At 37.4% G+C, this 18957-nt stretch overlaps 1 protein-coding gene across 5 annotated transcripts in view; it reads right to left on the bottom strand.

Annotated features, from left to right (window-relative positions):
- Positions 1–18957, bottom strand: part of KIF26A (kinesin family member 26A) — a 174545-nt gene that overhangs the window by 93555 nt on the left and 62033 nt on the right. For 4 of the 5 annotated variants that reach the window (XM_087952243.1, XM_087952240.1, XM_087952242.1 and 1 more), the window contains exon 3: positions 4612–5127. In XM_087952243.1, the coding sequence (XP_087808369.1) occupies positions 4612–5127 (516 nt within the window). The remainder of the gene's footprint in view (positions 1–4611; positions 5128–18957) is intronic. The other variant, XM_087952241.1, reaches the window with a different exon arrangement.

Raw genomic sequence — 18957 nt, 5'->3', positions numbered from 1 at the left:
CCATTACTGCCTGAAAAGTGAAATAAAATCAATAGCACACATACAGGAAAAAGGGAGAATTAAAATTTCACTGTGCTATTATATACAGATTCTGTCATGAAACAATCCCATGTTATTATCAGGAGTTGTTCTTGAGATGTACAACAAAGATCTTGCTTTTTTGAGTTGAACTCAACTCCTGGGGACTTTAATAACTGTACATGTGTGGTTTCCTTGGCAACATCAAAGAAGTGGTTCACCCTGTGAAACTTGACAGTCTTGCACTGGTTTTGGCAAAAATAGTTGTCTTATGTCACAAAATGTGTGTGTTATAATATTCACTGAAACTGAAAGTGATATGGCTTGTTTGCCACATCTATTTCTTAGAATATTTCTTTTATTTTATTTAATCAAATTTATTTGCCACCCATCTCACAATTCAGGTAACTGAATGGCAATATTAAACAATTATCGCTCTGCTAAACAAATAATTCCCTCAACACTGTCCAATTATTTACAAAGTTTGCACTACTATTACTATTAATCTTCTGCACTACTATAACTATTAATCTTCTCATCATTCCTTATCACCCATCCTCTCCCACTTGTGACTGTAACTTTGTCGCTTGTATCCTTACAATTTATATTGACTGCTTCCTAGTATGATTTGATTGCTTATTGTACCCTACGACTATTATAAATTTAATAATAGTTGTACCTTATAATTCTTGACTCTTGACGAATGTATCTTTTCTTTTATGTACACTGAGAGCATTTGTACCAAGAAAATTCCTTGTGTGTCCAATCACACTTGGCCAATAAAGAATTCTATTCTATTCTTATAATTAAATAATTATAATTCCTATATGGTAATGATGTTTTATTTTTCATTCCTCCAAAGACTTTACAGTATCTTAACTATCGCCACAGTCTATGTTGCAGACATGTTGCAGACAACATAAACATTATTTTAAAAAAGAATTCTTACCCACTTAGTGGTCTGGGGGTTTCTTGGGCGGGGAGTTTGGAGATTGATAAATTGTTTCTGTTTTTTAATATCTGAATCCAATTTTGGTCTCAAGGTTCTACTTTATTTCAAGGAAAATCTGAAACTTTTTTATTTCAACATGCTTTTGGTTTTAGCTGACTGATTGTGGTCCTTGGTCTGATTTAGAGTTTATTTGTCATTGTTCTGATTTATTTATTCTAGGGCAGTGGTGGCTAACTTTTTTCGGGTCCCGTGCCGATAATTGCGCTGTGCTCCTGCGCTTGTGCTCGCATGCCAGCACCCAGAAGGCAATGCGTGCTGGGCCTCCCCACACCCCTTGTGCGTGCACGTGTGATTCCCCTCACCATGCACCATGCGCCTCTGCGCCTGTGCACGCAATTCCCACACCATGCATCTGCGCATGCATGCATGATCACCCCCTGTGCACGCTACGCATCTCTGTGCATGTGTGCATGATCAACCCCCTCACACCATCCATCTGCACATATACACACAATCCCTTGCACAGCACACATCTCTGTGCATGCACACGCAACTCCCATGCTCACTGCACGTCTCTGCGCATGCGCGTGTCTCCCATGCAACCCTGCCCCCCATGTATGCACACCAGATACCCGATAATTAGCTGTCAGGCAGCAGTGCACGCGCATGCATAGTGGGACTCTTCCAGGCGAGCTCTCACATGCCAGCACGCGTGCCATAGGTTCGCCAACACGTTTCTAGGGGGTGGTATTTTTGTTGATATGACACACTATCCAATCCTTTGAGACTAGGCCAAAACATAAAGAAATAAACAAAATATGATTAGTACTGGCTCCGCCCAGGGGTGGGATTCTACTGGTTCTATCCGGCTCTCTAGAACCAGTAGCTCTGAAGAGCAGCAGACATAGAACCGGTTCTATGTCTGCTGCTGTTTAGGCCCGCCCGCCCGGGTTCTTACCTGACCTTTATTACCTGTTTTTTCAACCTCAGTTGCTTTGCACGGCACAGCTGCGGTTGAAAAAGCAGGGAAAAGGTGCTTTTTCAAACGCTGCGCACCCGCATGTAGCACTGCTCAGCTGTCCAGGCAGCAAGTTGACGACGTTTCACACGCACAAAACATAAATCACCGAACTGGTAGTTACACCGGTTGGATCCCACCCCTGGCTCCACTACATTATGATTAATTCTGTTCCATTTTTCTCAAACTATCATACGATTGACCAGCTCAAAAAGTCTGCATTGGTAACCATCCAGTGAACTGTTATCCAGGGACTGTGCTTCAAAAAAGTGCATCCTTTTGCAACAAAAGAATGATGAAACAAGGAACTGAAGAGATCTTTGTGGGTCATCGATGCGCACACTTGCTCATTCATAAAAATCCAGAAAGGATGGAGAAACATTGTGGGTACTCACCTAGACAACATTCAAAACCAGAGACGTTTGGGAGAGCTCAAGAGATTCATATGCAACTTTAAGAAAGCCACATTATCCTTTTTTCCTTATTTGTGATATATTAATACATTATAAGAGGATACAGCAAATAACTTTTGTTCACGGGTCATACGTTGGCCTCATTCCAATAAATTCACAGATTTTTATCAATATCAATTAGAATCTTAACTGAAACCCAACTCAAATATATTTTTTACATTTCTAAACTTTTTACTTCATTATTTCTTGAGAGTTTCCTGAAACCATTTAAATCTGAACAGCTGTCATACTTCATCCAGGGATTATCTCTAAACCACACACAATTTGTATTCCAGTTTGCTAACTCTGAGGTGAATAAAAAGCTATTATGAAAATGTAGCATCCATAATTACATTCTTCAATGGACAAAGAAAATGCAGCTATTCTACAAAGAAATTATTTACTCAGGCATCACAAAAAATAATAAAGCTATCTTTATGACAAGTTTAACACTGGAGCAAATAAGGCAGAAGTGTTACAATGAGGTATTTTGCTCTATGACTATTGCTGTAAAATTGAACAAGACAGTTTAGGCTCTCAAGCCTTGTCCATCTCAGCTGATACATTCAAATACTAACCATATATATATATATCAATTTTGTATTGTTTTCTTTGCTTTTTTGGTGTATGCCAATATATGATGACCATGTTGCTTGTAACCTACTGGTTGTCATTCTCCCACATTTTAATATTTTACTGTGAATTGTTTTCACTGTTTGAACTTGGTTTTAGAGCTTTCTGTTGTCATTGTTTTAACTATTTATTTATATGGATTTGGGATTTTTTATTTAAACTCTGGGAGGCACCCAATCTCCCATACATGAGATGGGTTACTATATCAATTGAACACTGTAAATACATTTATTTTCCCCTTAGAATCACAATGTTGCATCACAAGCTCTTCTCCTTTGGGGCATCCATGCAACACTGCAATGCATATATTGAAAAGGAGAGATGCTCATGTAGAAAAGCCACTTTCATCAGTCTTACCTCCACTTTCCCTGAAACATGGCTGCCACTTATAGAGGAATGAAAATACTTCTCTCTCTTTTAAAATGAGGACCAGAAGGGAAAACCCCACTAGCCTCATTCCAAGAGATTTGCATTCTATAAATAAAGCATGGCAATGACAGCTCTGATATTAGCTCTTGAATTACAGGTAGTCCTTAACTTACAACCATTTTTTAGCAACTGTTCAACATTACAACAGCATTGAAAAAGTGACTTACAATCGGACCTCAAGTCATGACTATTGCCATAGCATCCTTATGGTTCCCCCTTGGTCACTCGATCAAAATTTGAGAGTTTGACAACTGGCATATATTTATGACAATTACAATGTCCCATGGTCACGTGATCACCATTAGCAATCTTCTGAGTTGATTCCTCAAAAGCAAAGTCAATGGGCAAAGCCAGATTCACTTAATATTATTCTCTTAACAACTGCAGTGATTTGCTTAACAACCCCAGGAAAAATGGTCATAAAATTGGGTGTGACTCCCTTAAAAATTGTCTTGCTTAGCAACAGAAATTCTGGTCCCGATTATGGTTATAGGTTGAGAACTATCTGTATTCTATCTTTTGGAAATGGGGTAGAAGGTGAAAAGCCCTGGGAACTCCCAGGTTTCAGATACGGATGGTATTTGAAATGATCAGATGGATCATTACTTTTCTTTCAGGATAAAATGCCAGCTTGCTGTAGTAGTTACAGGACTGGCCTAGAAATCAGGAGACTATGAGTTCTAGTCTCATCTTAGGCATGAAAGCCAGCTGGGTGCCCTTGGCCCACTCACCTGTCTCACAAATCTCACAGGATTATTGTTTGGGGAAAATAGGAGGATCAAAAATATTAAGTATGTTTGCCACCCTGAATTACTTTTAAAGTAATACCGTAAAAGAGAAAAATCTATTAAATAAGTACATTCCAAGAGATAGTTCAGCATTACATACCCAGTTAATTGGGCCACTGATTTCATTGGGTAAAAAACAGTTAAAGAAAAAAAATGTGTTGGCAGAATACAGAAAAAAAGAAAAATAGGATTCATTGAACATCCCAACTCCTGGACCCCTTCAGACTTTTAAAAAGCCCTGTGATAGGTAAAAGCTTTCAAGACAGAGGCAACGAAACCTGTAACTATGTGGAATATCAGAAACAGTAGGCAGTTACTTACTAGACAAGCTTGAGGAAGAAAACTGTTTACTCTGGAGATACTCCACATCCCTTCAAGGTACTGCTGAGCCTGGATCGTTACTGAGCTCAATGCCCCACTAAGGCCACTGGGAGCCACTGTCACTTGAACGCTGGAGTTTGGGAAGCCACCTGCACCTTGTGGCCACCCAAGTCCCTTCTTCCTCTCCATCCCAGAGAAAAAGCTTGTAGTTTTGCCAGGCTGTCTACCCCCCTGTCCAGCCGTGAGGGACAAGTCCCTCTGAGAAGAGACACTGACCATGTTTTGGGAGGTCAATCTTGGTATCACAGCAGCCATTGCCGCAGCATTTGTGGGGGGTTCTGTTGCCTCTTGACAGCTGGCTTGGTCAAGATTGTGGATGACCTGAATTGCTTCTTGCTTCAGCTGATTCAGATGGGCAGCACAAACATCACACCTGCTTTCCCCTTCACTCCTAGGTTTCTGTAAACATTCAGGCACTTGAAGCTTGTCAAAAATTAAAGCTGATAATTGTGGGTCCTGGGAAAAAAAACAAGAGAAGAAACACAATGAATCAAGACCAAAGAATACTACCCCAAAATATTTTTTTTTAAAAAATCAAACATTGGGGTACAAACTATATTTTATTAACCAGGTTAATATTAACTATTTACTGTACTGGCCCAGAACTGCCTCACCCAGAATAACAGAAGCCTCACCAAGAATCACAGCAGCTTCTTCCACGCCTGAGGCAAGCCTCTCTAAAATCTCTTTAATGTGATCTTGAATCTAAATGGAATATCTATTGCAAAGTCTGCATTCTGGCAGTAAGCCACAATCTTTCTCCAAAAGCATAAATAAATGATTGGGTCATCTACAATATTTCTATTTCAACATGCAGTAGACTTTATGATCTCCAGTGGAAGTCATTTTTACAATATTCTAATTGTATATGCCCAGAAGTGAGTTTAGTTTATTTTTCATTCAAAGCACACCACCTTCAAATATATATCTAAACATTCTCTTGAGAGGAAAAATGCCTCCCACCGCTCCCAAGGACTGCAGTTTGGGTGAATATACACTGTTCAGCTCTGAGCTCATAACTCTACAAGTGTATGGTTTTTGCACAAGTCTCCAGTTTAGAGAGTCACAAAATTATTACTGGAGGAATAGAATGTTTCAGAGAACTTCCAATTCTAATTCCATTTTCCCCTGGGCTTTGCCAAATGTACCCCTGAAACAAGGACTTACAAGGCTGGATAGTTTTCAGAAGTGAATCCTTCAAACTAAAAGCAATTTAAGATCTTGCAGATATAGTGCTCCAGCCTGTTTCAGGACTAAACCACCCCAGAACGCCTTAAATCACTTTCATTTTGGAAGGATTTACTTGCCAAAATCTCTGAACTATCTTGGAATACTGTGGTTTGGTGGGGGAAGATTCAATATGATCTAGACCAGGGGTGTCCAACCTTGGCAACTTTAAGACTTGTGGACTTCAACTCCCAGTCAATTCTGGGAGTTGAAGTCCACAAGTCTTAAAGTTGCCAAGGTTGGACACTCCTGATCTAGACTAACAGGGGTGTCAAACTGGCAGCCCGTGGGTCTCATGAGTCACATGCAGGTCACACCCACCCCAGTTCCGCGAAGGGAAAATACATCATGATATATCACATGATGGCAATGTGGTGCGACAAGTTTGACACCCATGAAATTCTACAGGGAAACAAAAAGTTCCAGAGTTCTCAGGAACATTCCATTCCCAGATCAAGAAATTTAGCATAACCATCCTCTTATTCATTGGTTTATTAGAACTTCAGAGTTCCAATGTTTTAAAATGTAGATCTTGGCAGCCTCAAATTTCCCTGTATCATAATAACACTTAAAAAGAAATCTTTTAGGGTTCAAGTGTGAACTGTAACCTAGCTGTTAGATATGAAAGAAATACCATTCTATACAATCTCCTCCTTGGCTGTGATTACATATGAATGTATTAGGCTATCACACACTTAAACATCATCTGAGTCCTTGGCAGACCCTTCATAGTTGATTAATAAGCCATAATAAGCACCATCACTCTATAATGCCCAGCATGAAAATGATTATCAAGCACTAACAATAGAGCTTGCAGTGTACTTGATAACTGCTTGTGTACTTGCCTTTTAATTAGCTCTCCATTTAAAAACAATGATAACTAGGGATAGACAAATCCAGCCTGTTCAATATCACCTCACATCTCATTTTTTACATCAGTTTTTCATTCTTTTTCTGTATTAAGCTATGTTTAAGAAACAAAGAGTTTGCCAGAGAATATTCACTTTTATACATTTCTAATGTAAATATTTGGGGACACACCATCCTAATGTAATATTTGGGAGAGGAAGCAATTTCCTTTAATGTAAATTTTATACTTTCAATAAATAGTCAATATTTTCAATATTTTATACTTTCAAATGTATAGATTTTACCTGATTTTTTGGGGGGGGGAGGGGGGGTTGTAAGCTAATGCCTCCAAATATAAAAGAAGCCACAAAAACTATATCCTGGGATGTAATCTAAACACTTTTTCCCTCACTCCTAACAAAATCTAATCTACTTAAGTTTATCATGTTCTGAAACAAACTTACTATTTGCAGATTTTTTTTCATTAAAATCACAACTACGTTTCAAAATCTTACAACCATGCATACCGGAACACCTAAACATTTAAAAAAATTCTACCATATTCTGTTAGTCTCTCTGTTGTTATTTGCATCTCTAATAATAATTAGAAATATTGTACTATAGACCATCCAACCAAGCAGAAGGTATCAAAGAATGATAGAGTTGAAAGGCACCTTGAAAGTTTTCTAATCCAATCTGCTGCCAAGGCAGGAGTCCTTATGCCATGTCAGATACCAGACTCCATGGTAGTACCTCCAGGAAGGATAGTTCATAAATTAAGCATTTATTCATTTATTTATTTATTAAATGTATGTGCTACTCATCTCACCACCATAGCTACCAAAGGAGACAATGTAGTTTTGGACTCCATCAACCGAGATTCAGTGACAAGATGATGCAAAGTTGCCATATTGCCCTTATGCTGCACTAGTCGAATCAAACCTGGAACACTGGCTCTAGTTTGCTGTACAACAAGGAGGAGGCTGGGTAACTAAAAAGATTACAGAGAAGAGCAAAAGAACTGGGAGGGACTCAGGGGTTAAATGTATGAAAAACGGTTTTAAAAATGGGTATTATTATAAAGAAGTGAAGAATAAGGGATGACATAACAGCAGTTTTCCATTATTTGAAGGATGTCAAGGGAGGTGAGGATGTCTCCATAGCACCCCCTGCTAAAACCAGAACCAATTATTTGAAATCATTTTGTAAAAAATGATTTCAAACCTGAAAGAAGAAGCAATTACTTGACTGTGGGAGCTATTACATAGTGGAACAACTTGCCTCCTGTAGCCATAGGTGTCCCTTCTCTGGAGGCTTCAAAAGGGAATGGGCAGTTATTTGCCCAGGATGGTATGAGAACAAGAAACAGAGCTGAATATATACTGTATACTTCAGAAAATCAAAGGTGGTATAAATGAAGCATTGCTTCTCATGGTGCATACAGTTATCTCAGTTTCCCCTTGGTTAGTAAGCTTGTCTAGCATTTCAATTTCATTAAAAGCCTATTCAACTATTTTGGCATGAAGTGACAATGGAACAAATCATGAGTTTAAATCATGGAAAAGCAAGGCTACTTTCCTCTCAGAAATACTGCTTGTCTTTAGTTCAACTTTCTCATCATTTGTAAAACCTAGATGCATTCAATTAGGAAATCTTGATCATGCATTTCATTTGATGAGAAATTCAAGAAATCTGTGGTTTCTTCCATAGTGATATGCACACCAAAGCTGACTTAAAAACATCACATACTCTTCTTCCACTGAGTGAGTTTATCTCATACTTTATTTCAGAGTCAAGGTGAACAAGGGGCTCAGAAAGGATAACAGGGAAAGGTATCTCCTTGGACTTGTTTCCCCAACCAATGCTATTGTGAAGATTAAAAACACATAATAAATACAATTTGGGTATACATCTATTAATATGTATGTTAATACTAATGTTCTCCAACAGACCCAAGGGCTCGCTTTGAGATCTTTATGTAGTTAACATCTTACACAGAAAATCACAGGACAGACAAGTGGTTTGTATTTTAAATTCTAGACTGTAGGATGGGAGACGCTTTAATATGATGTAATGAAAGCAGACAAAGCAAATCACCTCTCTTAACTAAGACTATTTCCAAAACATCGTTCCAAATTAGCAAACCTACATCCTTCCAAATTGGCAAACCTTTCCAAAACTCACACACTTGCACATGCACATAGAATTATATGGCTGAAAGGGGCCTTAGAGGTAGTTCAATCCTCTAACCATGGCAGAAGACCTTCTATCATCCCAGACAAATGACTGTCCAATATTTTCTTGAAAATCTCCGGCGATGGAGCATCCACAGCTCCAGGACATTATTCCATTGGATAATTGTTCTCACTGTCAGGAAGTTTCTCCTTAGTCCCAGATTGGATCTCTCCTTTAACAAGCTTCCACCCATTGATTTTTGTTCTACCCAAAGGAGGTTTGGAGAATAAGTCAATCTCCACCTCTCTGTGGCAGGCCCTCGTGTACCAGAAGACATCTGTCATGTCATTCCTAATCTTTCTCTTCATTAGGCTAGACATATCTAATTCCCCTAACCATTCCTTGTATGATACAGACACTTTAGTGCACTTAGTTGCTCTTTCCTGCACTTTTTCTAGGGTCTCAGTATCTTTTTTTGCATTGTAATGACCGGTATTTGACACAGTATTCCAAGTGTGGTCTCATTAGTGTGGTATGAAGAGTACTATCACTTTTCGTAAACTTGATGCAGCCTAGGACTGCATTGGCTTTTTTGGCAGCTGCAGCACATGCTGACTCATATTTAAGTGATTGTCCACTAGGACACCTCTCACAAATACGGCTGTTGACCCAGGTACTGCCTATTCAATATACGTATGTATGCAAGCATGTGTGTATGAATGTCACAAATGGATTACAGGGTCTTTTAAAAAAAGCAGATATGAGAAGGGTTCAAATCCTTTTTTCTAAAATTCAAAAGTTACTCTATTTCATGTATACAAGAACAACATGAGCAGTAATGGGTGTACAAACAGAAAAGGATATTTCAGGGTTGTAGTGTAATGGGTGTGTTGCCTAATACTGACATGTCTTCACTGTTTTCAAGCTACTCTGGTTACCAGTCTGCTTCTGGCTGCAATACAAGATGATAATTATCAAGCCCTTGGTGACAGGCCCAGTTACTTGAGTGACCTCTGGCCTCCAAATGTTTCAGCCTATGCAGTGAGGTCAGGCAGAATGGGCATGCTCCAGGTCCTGTCAATTAAACAATGTCACCTGGCAGAACCCAGGAAGACTGTCTTCTCAGCCTGCCTTCTGGAATGACATCCCCAAAGACTCATATTGCTCTTCCTTTAATGGCATTCAGAAAATCATTTAAAATTTGGTTGTTCTCTGAGGCCTTAGGGTAGGGTGACTGCAGATCCGCATGGGTTTTGTTCTTTCTTTTAGTGTCTTTCAGTCAGTTGTGGGTTTTTTTTCCTATCATGCAGTTTTTTTCCTATTAATTGTAAACTATCCAAGTCAGGCGGCCTCAAAATTTAATTAAAATAAATAAGACATATAGCACATATGTGATTGATAAGCTCCCTTAATGTAGGCCATCCCCCTCTGGTCACCATTCTGGTTTTCTGCAAAGTACTTAACAACTTTTGTTTTTTGTTTTCATTACTATATACTGGGTATTAGCAATTTTAAAAAAATAGAAAATATACCAGTGAGCAAACTGACCAAGTTCTGATCCTCAATAGGCATCACAAAGGATATTTTTCAAATTGTATGTCTAAATCCAGGCAATCAAAGTAAATACATCTAACATTACCATATTCTCCTGACAAAGTTAGATGTATCTATTAGCAGGGAACGAAACTCTTAACTATTTACCATCCCATTATTCCCTTTCCCTACAGACATATGCAAACTGTTTACCATATTAGTAAAGTGATTTATGAGTTCTGCTGAAAGGTATTTTAATTATAGCTTTTCATTCTCTTTGGAAGTGGAGACCTTAGGGGGAAAAGGGCTTTGAAGTTTTAAAGGAAGTTGCTGATATTCAGAGCAAAGGAAGGCCCCTCTCCAGCTACTTGCTGAGAGGTGTTTTACACCTACAGAGTAAACTAAACCCAGACTGGTCAGAGTTACTAGCCGTTTAAAAAAAAAAAGGAAAAAATTACTCCTGTGCAAAAACTAAATCTCAAAAATCAGACTGAAAAGGCTGTAACATTCTTCTGGACATCACACAAAATAACTTTGCAGTAATATAAGTACACATATTGTAACTGGAGGGGCAGATCTGAATTAGATTGGGAAAATGTGACTGCTGTTCCCCCACTAATATAAAAGCCTTCTTGCTACTTCAAATGACTTGGGAGATCCAGTCAAACATCTCCCACATCATATATAAAATATGATAATATGCATCCTATCCTAAAATACATTTATAGTAAGAAAACAACAGGTAGTCCTTGACTTACAACCACAATTGAGCTCCAAATTTCTGTTGCTCAGTGAGGTTGTCTCATTTGATGACCTTTCATGCCTCAGTTGTTAAGTGAATCACCACAATTGTTAAAGTTAGTAACACAGGTGTTGTGTGAATCTGGCTTGCCCATTGACTTTGCTTGACCGAAGATCACAAAAGGTGATCACATGACCCCAGGACATTGCAGCTGTCATAAATATTAACTAGTTGTCAAGCATCTGAATTTTGATCATGTGACCATAGGAATGTTGCAAAGATCCTAAGTGTGAAAACAGTCATAAGTCACTTTTTTTAGTGTCATTGTAACTTCGAATGGTCACTAAACAAACTGTTGTAAGTTGAGGACTACCTGTACCATTAGACTGTTGTCCATATAAGACAGTTTCTGTTGTATCTCTGTCTATTGAATGCATATTTATCAGGACAAAATAAAAGCGACTTCTAGTTTTCCAGACAAAACATGCATCCACTGAAGAGGTTTCCTTATCTGACTTTGTGGCATTCTGAACCAGCAAAAGAGCTCTGCTGCACACAGAAGACATGGAGGTCTACTACCATATTCCTTCAGCAGAAGAAAATCTTCCTAAGTAACCATTCATAAAGCACTGGACATGTCAGTCTATAATTAAGCCAAAGACAGATGGCAAGCACATACTAGAGGTGCACTTGCTCTTATCTGATACTTGAAATGCCTTGGCCCTTATTTCTATTTTTGGGAACACATCTTCAATTTCCACACCAAGAAGCAACTAGCATAGTCTTCAGTAAGTGTAACTCAACAAGTTATGGAAAATAGCCAGCATGCATATTAGTGTAGTGCAGAAGTGCAAGATGAAGTGGTTAACCCTTTCCACAAACAAAATAGTAGCCAGTAAACCCAGGGAAAAATCAGATACAAGCAAGGCTCAGATTAATATATCCTTTCTGCATTGCCCATAAGCTGTTTCCTAAAATATTGAGTCTTCCTAAAAACACAAGGTCTTGACACAAGGGAAGAAGGGGGGCAAAAGACTTAAAACAACCAGCATATCAAAATGTCTAACTCCCCACCGAATGATCAGATAGGAGCGAGGATGGATCTTGGTGCCAGATCTGTTAAAATATTCATAGTTCACCCTCTTATCAGTGAATCTCAGGGCACAATAAAAATCAGTAAAACAATAAAAACACAACAGTAACAATAAAACCAACTACTTTCATATTAACTGCCTTGCTGGTACGTTCTTTTTTCATTTTAAGTGTTATTCAACCAAATTCTCCACTTTATACTGTTTTAGTACATTGCTTTGGGCTCCCTCGAGAAGAAAAGCAGGGCACAAATAGAATTATTGAAATAAACAAATGTTAAAATGCTTAAAGCTAAGGCCATTAAAGTAATTACCTCATGATTCAATATATATACAGCATGGTGAGCTATGACCACTAAAACATATGCATACCCTCTACTTTGAGTAAATCACTCCATCTTCCCTTTGAGCTAGTGTAAAACCATCAGTCTTAGTCTGGCCTTAGGAAATCATGCATTTCATAGTCCAAGAATCCTAATTAAAGCTGCTCCCTCCTTCCCTCCCTCCCTCTTCTTCTTTTCATTCTCTGTTCTCAAATAATGTGTTTTTCCAGTAGTGGGGTGTACAGAAGAGCCCTCTCAGCCGATTTTAATATTAAAACAGGAATATATTGGGAAATATTCTCTCACAAGTGAGATCCTAATGCATTTAGAAAGACTCAAGTATTTGGGAATGGGAGAAAGCAAAATTCAGGGCTGCAATGGTTTTTAAAAGCACAGGAAAATTCTTTAGAAAAATTATCTCCCATCCCTCAGGACTTTTCCGTCTCCAAACATTGTTTACCTTGTTTAGAGATTAATGTCTGCACTGGTACTACACACCATAGAGATCATCCAACGAAAGCAAAATCAGTCTTTCTGTAAGACTGTTGGCACATATTTCCATAGAATTTACTCTTTACTCCATTCTATGAAACTGTAAAGTTGAGAAAGAATAGAGATTATCGAGCTGAGTCCTCCAAATAGCCAAGAATTATTGCAATCTGTGCTGTTCCACTGCAAAATGCAGTTGGGAACTTTCTCTAATTCTAACTGCTTAAACTGGGAGTTGAATGGAAAACCAGTGGACTAAAGGGAAGGAGCCACAGATTTGGGGAAGGCTAGAGGCTGTCGTAATTGGCAGGGGGACAGATCCAGAGACAAAGTAGAATGAAATATAGTGGCTACAATCCAGAAGCACTTTTGGCTGCATCAATTACACAATGTAATCCTATCCGTAACATTTTTTTAAAAAAAATCTACAAAGAAGATTAAATGTCTGAGAAACAAATTTTCACCTTCTTTCTGGCATGCTAGTTTTCAATATGCAAAAAAAATGTCTTTTGTCTGGAGGAGGTTTTGGTTAGATAGGCTCCTGAGGTGTTCTACTTACTCAAGGGAACTAAGCCTCCGTTTATAGGGCTGTTTATAAAAAGAAGCTAAAATATGCAACATCAATATAACCCCTGGTGTTCTCTAGGGGGAGCATCCCCCTTTCCCAAAGCAGCCAAGCATATGCCTCTGGAACATAAAGATAGCATGTGAGGATATGCAGAAAGATCCCTATTTTCCAGGAGTATTACTTCCTCAATAAGCTGTAAAATCCCTTTAAAATAATCACCTTTTGTTTTTGTTCTGTAATAATAAAATAACGAGAGGCAAGGGCCCTTTTTCCAGCTGTTCCAACCCTCTCTCCTTGGCTCCCATGGAGGCCCCAGCTGTATAGGGTGATTACTTTTTATTTTCCCACTTGGTGCAACAAAAACACCTGGATAATGGATGGGCGTAAAGGAAACACAAGCTAATGTTAGAAACATCAAATGTGACTTTAAACATTCAGCCAGCCCTGTTAAAAGGCATTTTATTGCCTTGTGACAATCCTTGGCCCCATCATCTCTGGATAATCTTACCACCAACACCACCAGGAATTCTTCACCTTAACAGCCTGAGTTCCATATAAAACCTTATATGGAAGTGACACCCTCCAGTTTTACACAAGGAAGACATTAAAATCTGCAACAAATGCTACCAAAGGTGCTATAAGAAAGAGGAGGGGGCTGGGGAAGACAGGAAGGCAGTGTAAAAGAAGAAGAAAAGACTAAAAGAGAAACCTAAACATATTGTCGGGGAATAATTCTGCACTTAACTATGCTTTTAAACCTATGGAAGGATTTCTGTCTTATGCTGCTACTGAAAGTACATCCCACAGGATGCAATGAACTTTGGGCCTGCTATTTTAACAATTCTAACAGAATTTTCATCTGTCCTCATACAGTATCTGGAGCTCATCAATGGTGTTAACTTGAAGTTGCAAATAGATATGATAGAAAAATACAGGATAGATATGATCCTCTGGGATCTACCACTGGGCTACATTCCTTCATGTTTGTATTGGTAAATAAAAATCCATATGACTGATAAATGAGGATTGCTACATCTCTATAGAAGGATTATTTAAGTGAGGACATGGATAGTTTATCTGTGGCTCTGGCAGTGGAATCTCATAATCAATAAGGGCAAGAGCAAGAGATTGGTTATAATGACTTGTCTCCATTAGTTGTGAATGCTCCAACACTAGTGGTTTTTAAGAAGAGATTGGACCACCAATTGTCTGAAATGGTAAGAGTTTCCTGCTTGAACTGGAAGTTGGATTAGGTGACAGAAATTTCAGTTTTGTAGAACACAATTAGGCTTTCTGCTTTCATTTTTCCCTGCTTCATTTTTCCTTGTTACCTGACCCAAGAGAAAAGAAGCAAACATCTGGCCAATCATTAGATAACAGTGAATTTTTTTCTTATAAGTGAATGAAGTCTGATAGCCTTCTATAGCACATACTTCTATAGCACATACATAAAATACTGTTATCGCTTGTGATCATTAGTGATCAGTTACAACATGATGATCACTTTACATTTCCAGTAATCTCCAAATACCCCATGGTGGGAAATTATGAATGACAGTTGATTCTATAAGTACTCACTCTAGCTCGGGAAAAAATGACTGAGACGTGGGCAGGCAGTTCCCATTCATAACAGCTTCATTAGGTCCCTAGGTCTTGCCTGAGCATATCAAATGCCACTGACTGCAAGAGATCAAAACATACAGGTGATAGCCCTACCCTACCTTAAGACATCTGCATGTAGCACTCAAATTTCCTTTGGGAAGAAGTTAAAAATGCTAATTTGGAAACTGTCATCTTTTTAATCCTTGAAAAGACTACATCACGGTATGACTCTGGAGAAAGCATGAAAAACAATATACAATATATTTATTCATACAAAGTTCTCTGAGTAACATACATAGATTAAAAACATACCTTACAAAAGAAAAATTTAAAATACACATAAGGGTGTAACACCAATTTAAACCAGCAAACCCAAAAGAACCCAAAGAAAACAATGCATTCAATAAACAAGAATTTCAAATTGCTAGAAAAAAGCTGCCCAGATATGAACAGAGAAAGTTAAATATGTGCTTAAATATTTTCCACTGAATTCTGTCAAACTTTGAAAGAGTATTATTAAACTGGATCATTTGTCATTGTAAGGCAAGAAGAATCAGTTGACAATTCTGTCATAGATATCTAAAACAAAAGGTCTTTAAAAAACCCTCTGGACCACCAACTTTGAAGGATAAACCAAGAAAAGTAGCAAATGGACAGATCCTAAAAACATTGGAATAGTCCCATCCAATCCAACCAAACTATTTCAAAGTGTAAAATTTCACAAGAAGGCATTCTTAAATACCTACCATTTCACACTGAAAAATCACACTGAAGTCCTTTTTCAGATCAGTAACAGAAGAAAGAAAGGTTGTGAACAACCTTACACAGTTATTTTGCTTTTAATTCATTTTATTCTTTCAATTAAGCTCTTTTTATATATATGCTAAAAATGGCCAACAAAATGATCAGCTTAATATAAAACTTAGTATAAATGTAAATTATCTTTGTGGATAAGACCTTAAAAAGATGTCATCGATGTTACCAATGTTGTATAGAATGAGCAAGATTGTTTTCAAAGTAATTTGTAGACTATTAAACCAAATACACATTCCCTGAAACCCATGGCAGCCAACTAGAGAGTCTGCAAACATTCAAATTTTGCTAGCTTCCTGTTATTCCTAAATCAAAGAGACAATCAATAATTTGGTGACAATATATGGAAAGTTAACTGCACTTGTCTCAACAGGTACAAGTTGTGTTAGCTACTTCAAATTTTTTAGAATGAAAACTTTCTTATAATCCTGTAAGAAGAAAGAAAGGGAGGGAGGGAGAGAGATTAAGTGAGAATAAAGAGAATGTCATTCATGCTCAGAGAGTGCTGTAAAGTACTATGGAACGCTATATATAAATCTAAATGCTATTGTTATTGCTATTCCTAATCCAATGGGATTGTTCTGTGAATATAATAGCTAAAGCAGAGTATTTCTGCTATGCAATTTTGCACACAGAATGAATACATATAAAGATACAAATATATAAAAGCAATAAATAAATCAGTAGATAAAACACTATGCAGAGCAACTCTATACATATATGTTTACTCAACCACACCTCTAGAGACACATTTTTTATAGGAACACATACATTTTAGCAGACTTTAGATTCTTAGTAGAAATCTACTGTGAAAAAGTAGAATAAGAAGCAAAGGCAAAAAGTCTTTTTTATCCTACCTAAATAATGGAAATCATGTTTTGAGCCCAAGAAATTTATTTCTATAGAATTAAATAGAAACTTTTCTTTAAATTATAGCATAAGTTGCAAATCTAGTACTAATCTATTTTTCATTTTGAAATTGGATCATATTGAAACTGATATTAATAAAATCTTATAATCACTGTAAATTATTTTCCAAACTTTTATCTAAGAAACAGTAATGTCTGTATATATCTATGTAGATATGTTTGATATAAATATGTCTATACATGCTGTTTTTCTTAATACACACACTTCCCAGAAAAAATCAATGTTAATGATATTTTAACTTAATTGCCTTCCTATTTTATGCTGTCCTCACAAAATTAGCTTTTACCTAACATGACATGCTGCAATATCCATTATAATCTTCCCTATTGATAAAAAAAAATTACAGGGAGAAGTCTGCTTCCTGCTATCTAGTCCTTGACAGAAAACAGAACAGTGATCAGAAAAACAGAGGCAATTCAGGGCAATCAGGAAATGGGGAGGATTAATGGTTTGCTTTTTAAAAAGGTTTACCAAATGTATCACACAAGTGGTATCAAAAGGCATTTGCCAATTTTCCCAAGAGAGCAAGAACATCAGTTATTTATCTAAGGGCAGAAGATAGAATAATTCATGTCATCCAATACAAGTGCCAGTAAAAGCAGAACATTTAAAAAGACAAAAAAGAAAGCACAGTCCACCACATAAAGGAAAGCATGATACCCAAACTAATAATTTTTAAAAATTATTTGTTCCTCTCTTTAGATGCTAATTCAAGCATGCTGACTTTTATCCTTGAAATCCTTGATTTCTCAGCTATAGAAACTATGTTCTTGAGTGACAGCCTATTCGGGATCCAGGTGACATCTATCTATCAGCTTCATCATTATCCCACAACAGTTTTCCCAAATCTACTGTTATACAGGTCACTGCAACCTTCCTGCTGCTAAAGTTGTGCATTGCAGAGAACAGTTATGAATGGCAAAACTGCTTGTCTACTGTTATAGTACTGGCTTGTTCAAAAGTTTGCACTGGGCCCCACAACTGTCTGGAATGAAGCTATAAAACATCTGTTTCCCTGAAAAGAGAAAACTGCTAGCATGTTTTTGATACAAGGTCCATGCCATTACCACAGGCAGTTGTGTGAGTTATGGTATCACAATAGAACCCTGTGATTTATATACCCGAATCTAATGTCCAAGTGCAAAAAAGGATGGAGTTGCATCAAAATATCAACATTCATTTTGTTATTGTTTCCATCATCACAATTTGTAATTGATGTTTATAGAGGATCAGTCAAGAAAATGAAGCTAAAGAATGGAAGCAAAGACGCCTTGCTTTATCTTTTCCTGATAAAATATCACTGTAGAGGTTAATAATGAGGCATCTGTTATACCCAATTGTAACAAAGAACTCCAAAAGTAATATGTATTTAAAATTTGAAGTGAAATATGTATCATCAAATTCAGACAATAGAAATTCATGAGGTTTCAGGTGAAATTTCTGGAATCTCACAAGATTTGGGCACTATTAATTTTTATTTATTTTTGTTGTTGTTACTGCCTACATTATCACATTGGTTTGAATAATTAGAACGAAAAAGTTTGACAACGCCTGAAATATAAGTATATCTTCTAGATGAGGACCTCCATGCCCTTATGCTAAAGTAGGGATTGGCTTTTTTTAAAAAAAAAATACAGTTATTAGGAAGACACTTCAGAATTTTCGCTAATAAAAATGGAATGTGATGAGCTAGAACATGGAAATCAGTGAACCATGTACCAAAAACTGTTTCAGAACACTTAGTATATGTATTACTATCAGCACCCTAGGCTGAAAACTAAACTGAGCACAGTTATCAATAGCAATGACTGCCGGCAAATTCCCAGCCACTTTAATTAGCAAAGTTTATTTGCTTGTTCTTTTCATTTCATCTCACTGAGCAACATTTAGCAATTTAGCAACTATTTACATTGTCAATTGAAATTTTATATATTCTCCAAACAG

This window comes from Notechis scutatus, chromosome 1 (genome assembly GCF_049901735.1).
Source record: "Notechis scutatus isolate UNSWTSFEM ecotype Mainland chromosome 1, rNotScu1.2, whole genome shotgun sequence".
Taxonomy (NCBI): domain Eukaryota; kingdom Metazoa; phylum Chordata; class Lepidosauria; order Squamata; family Elapidae; genus Notechis; species Notechis scutatus.
Note: the sequence above shows the minus strand (reverse complement) of the source record. Positions and strands in the feature narration are given on the sequence as shown.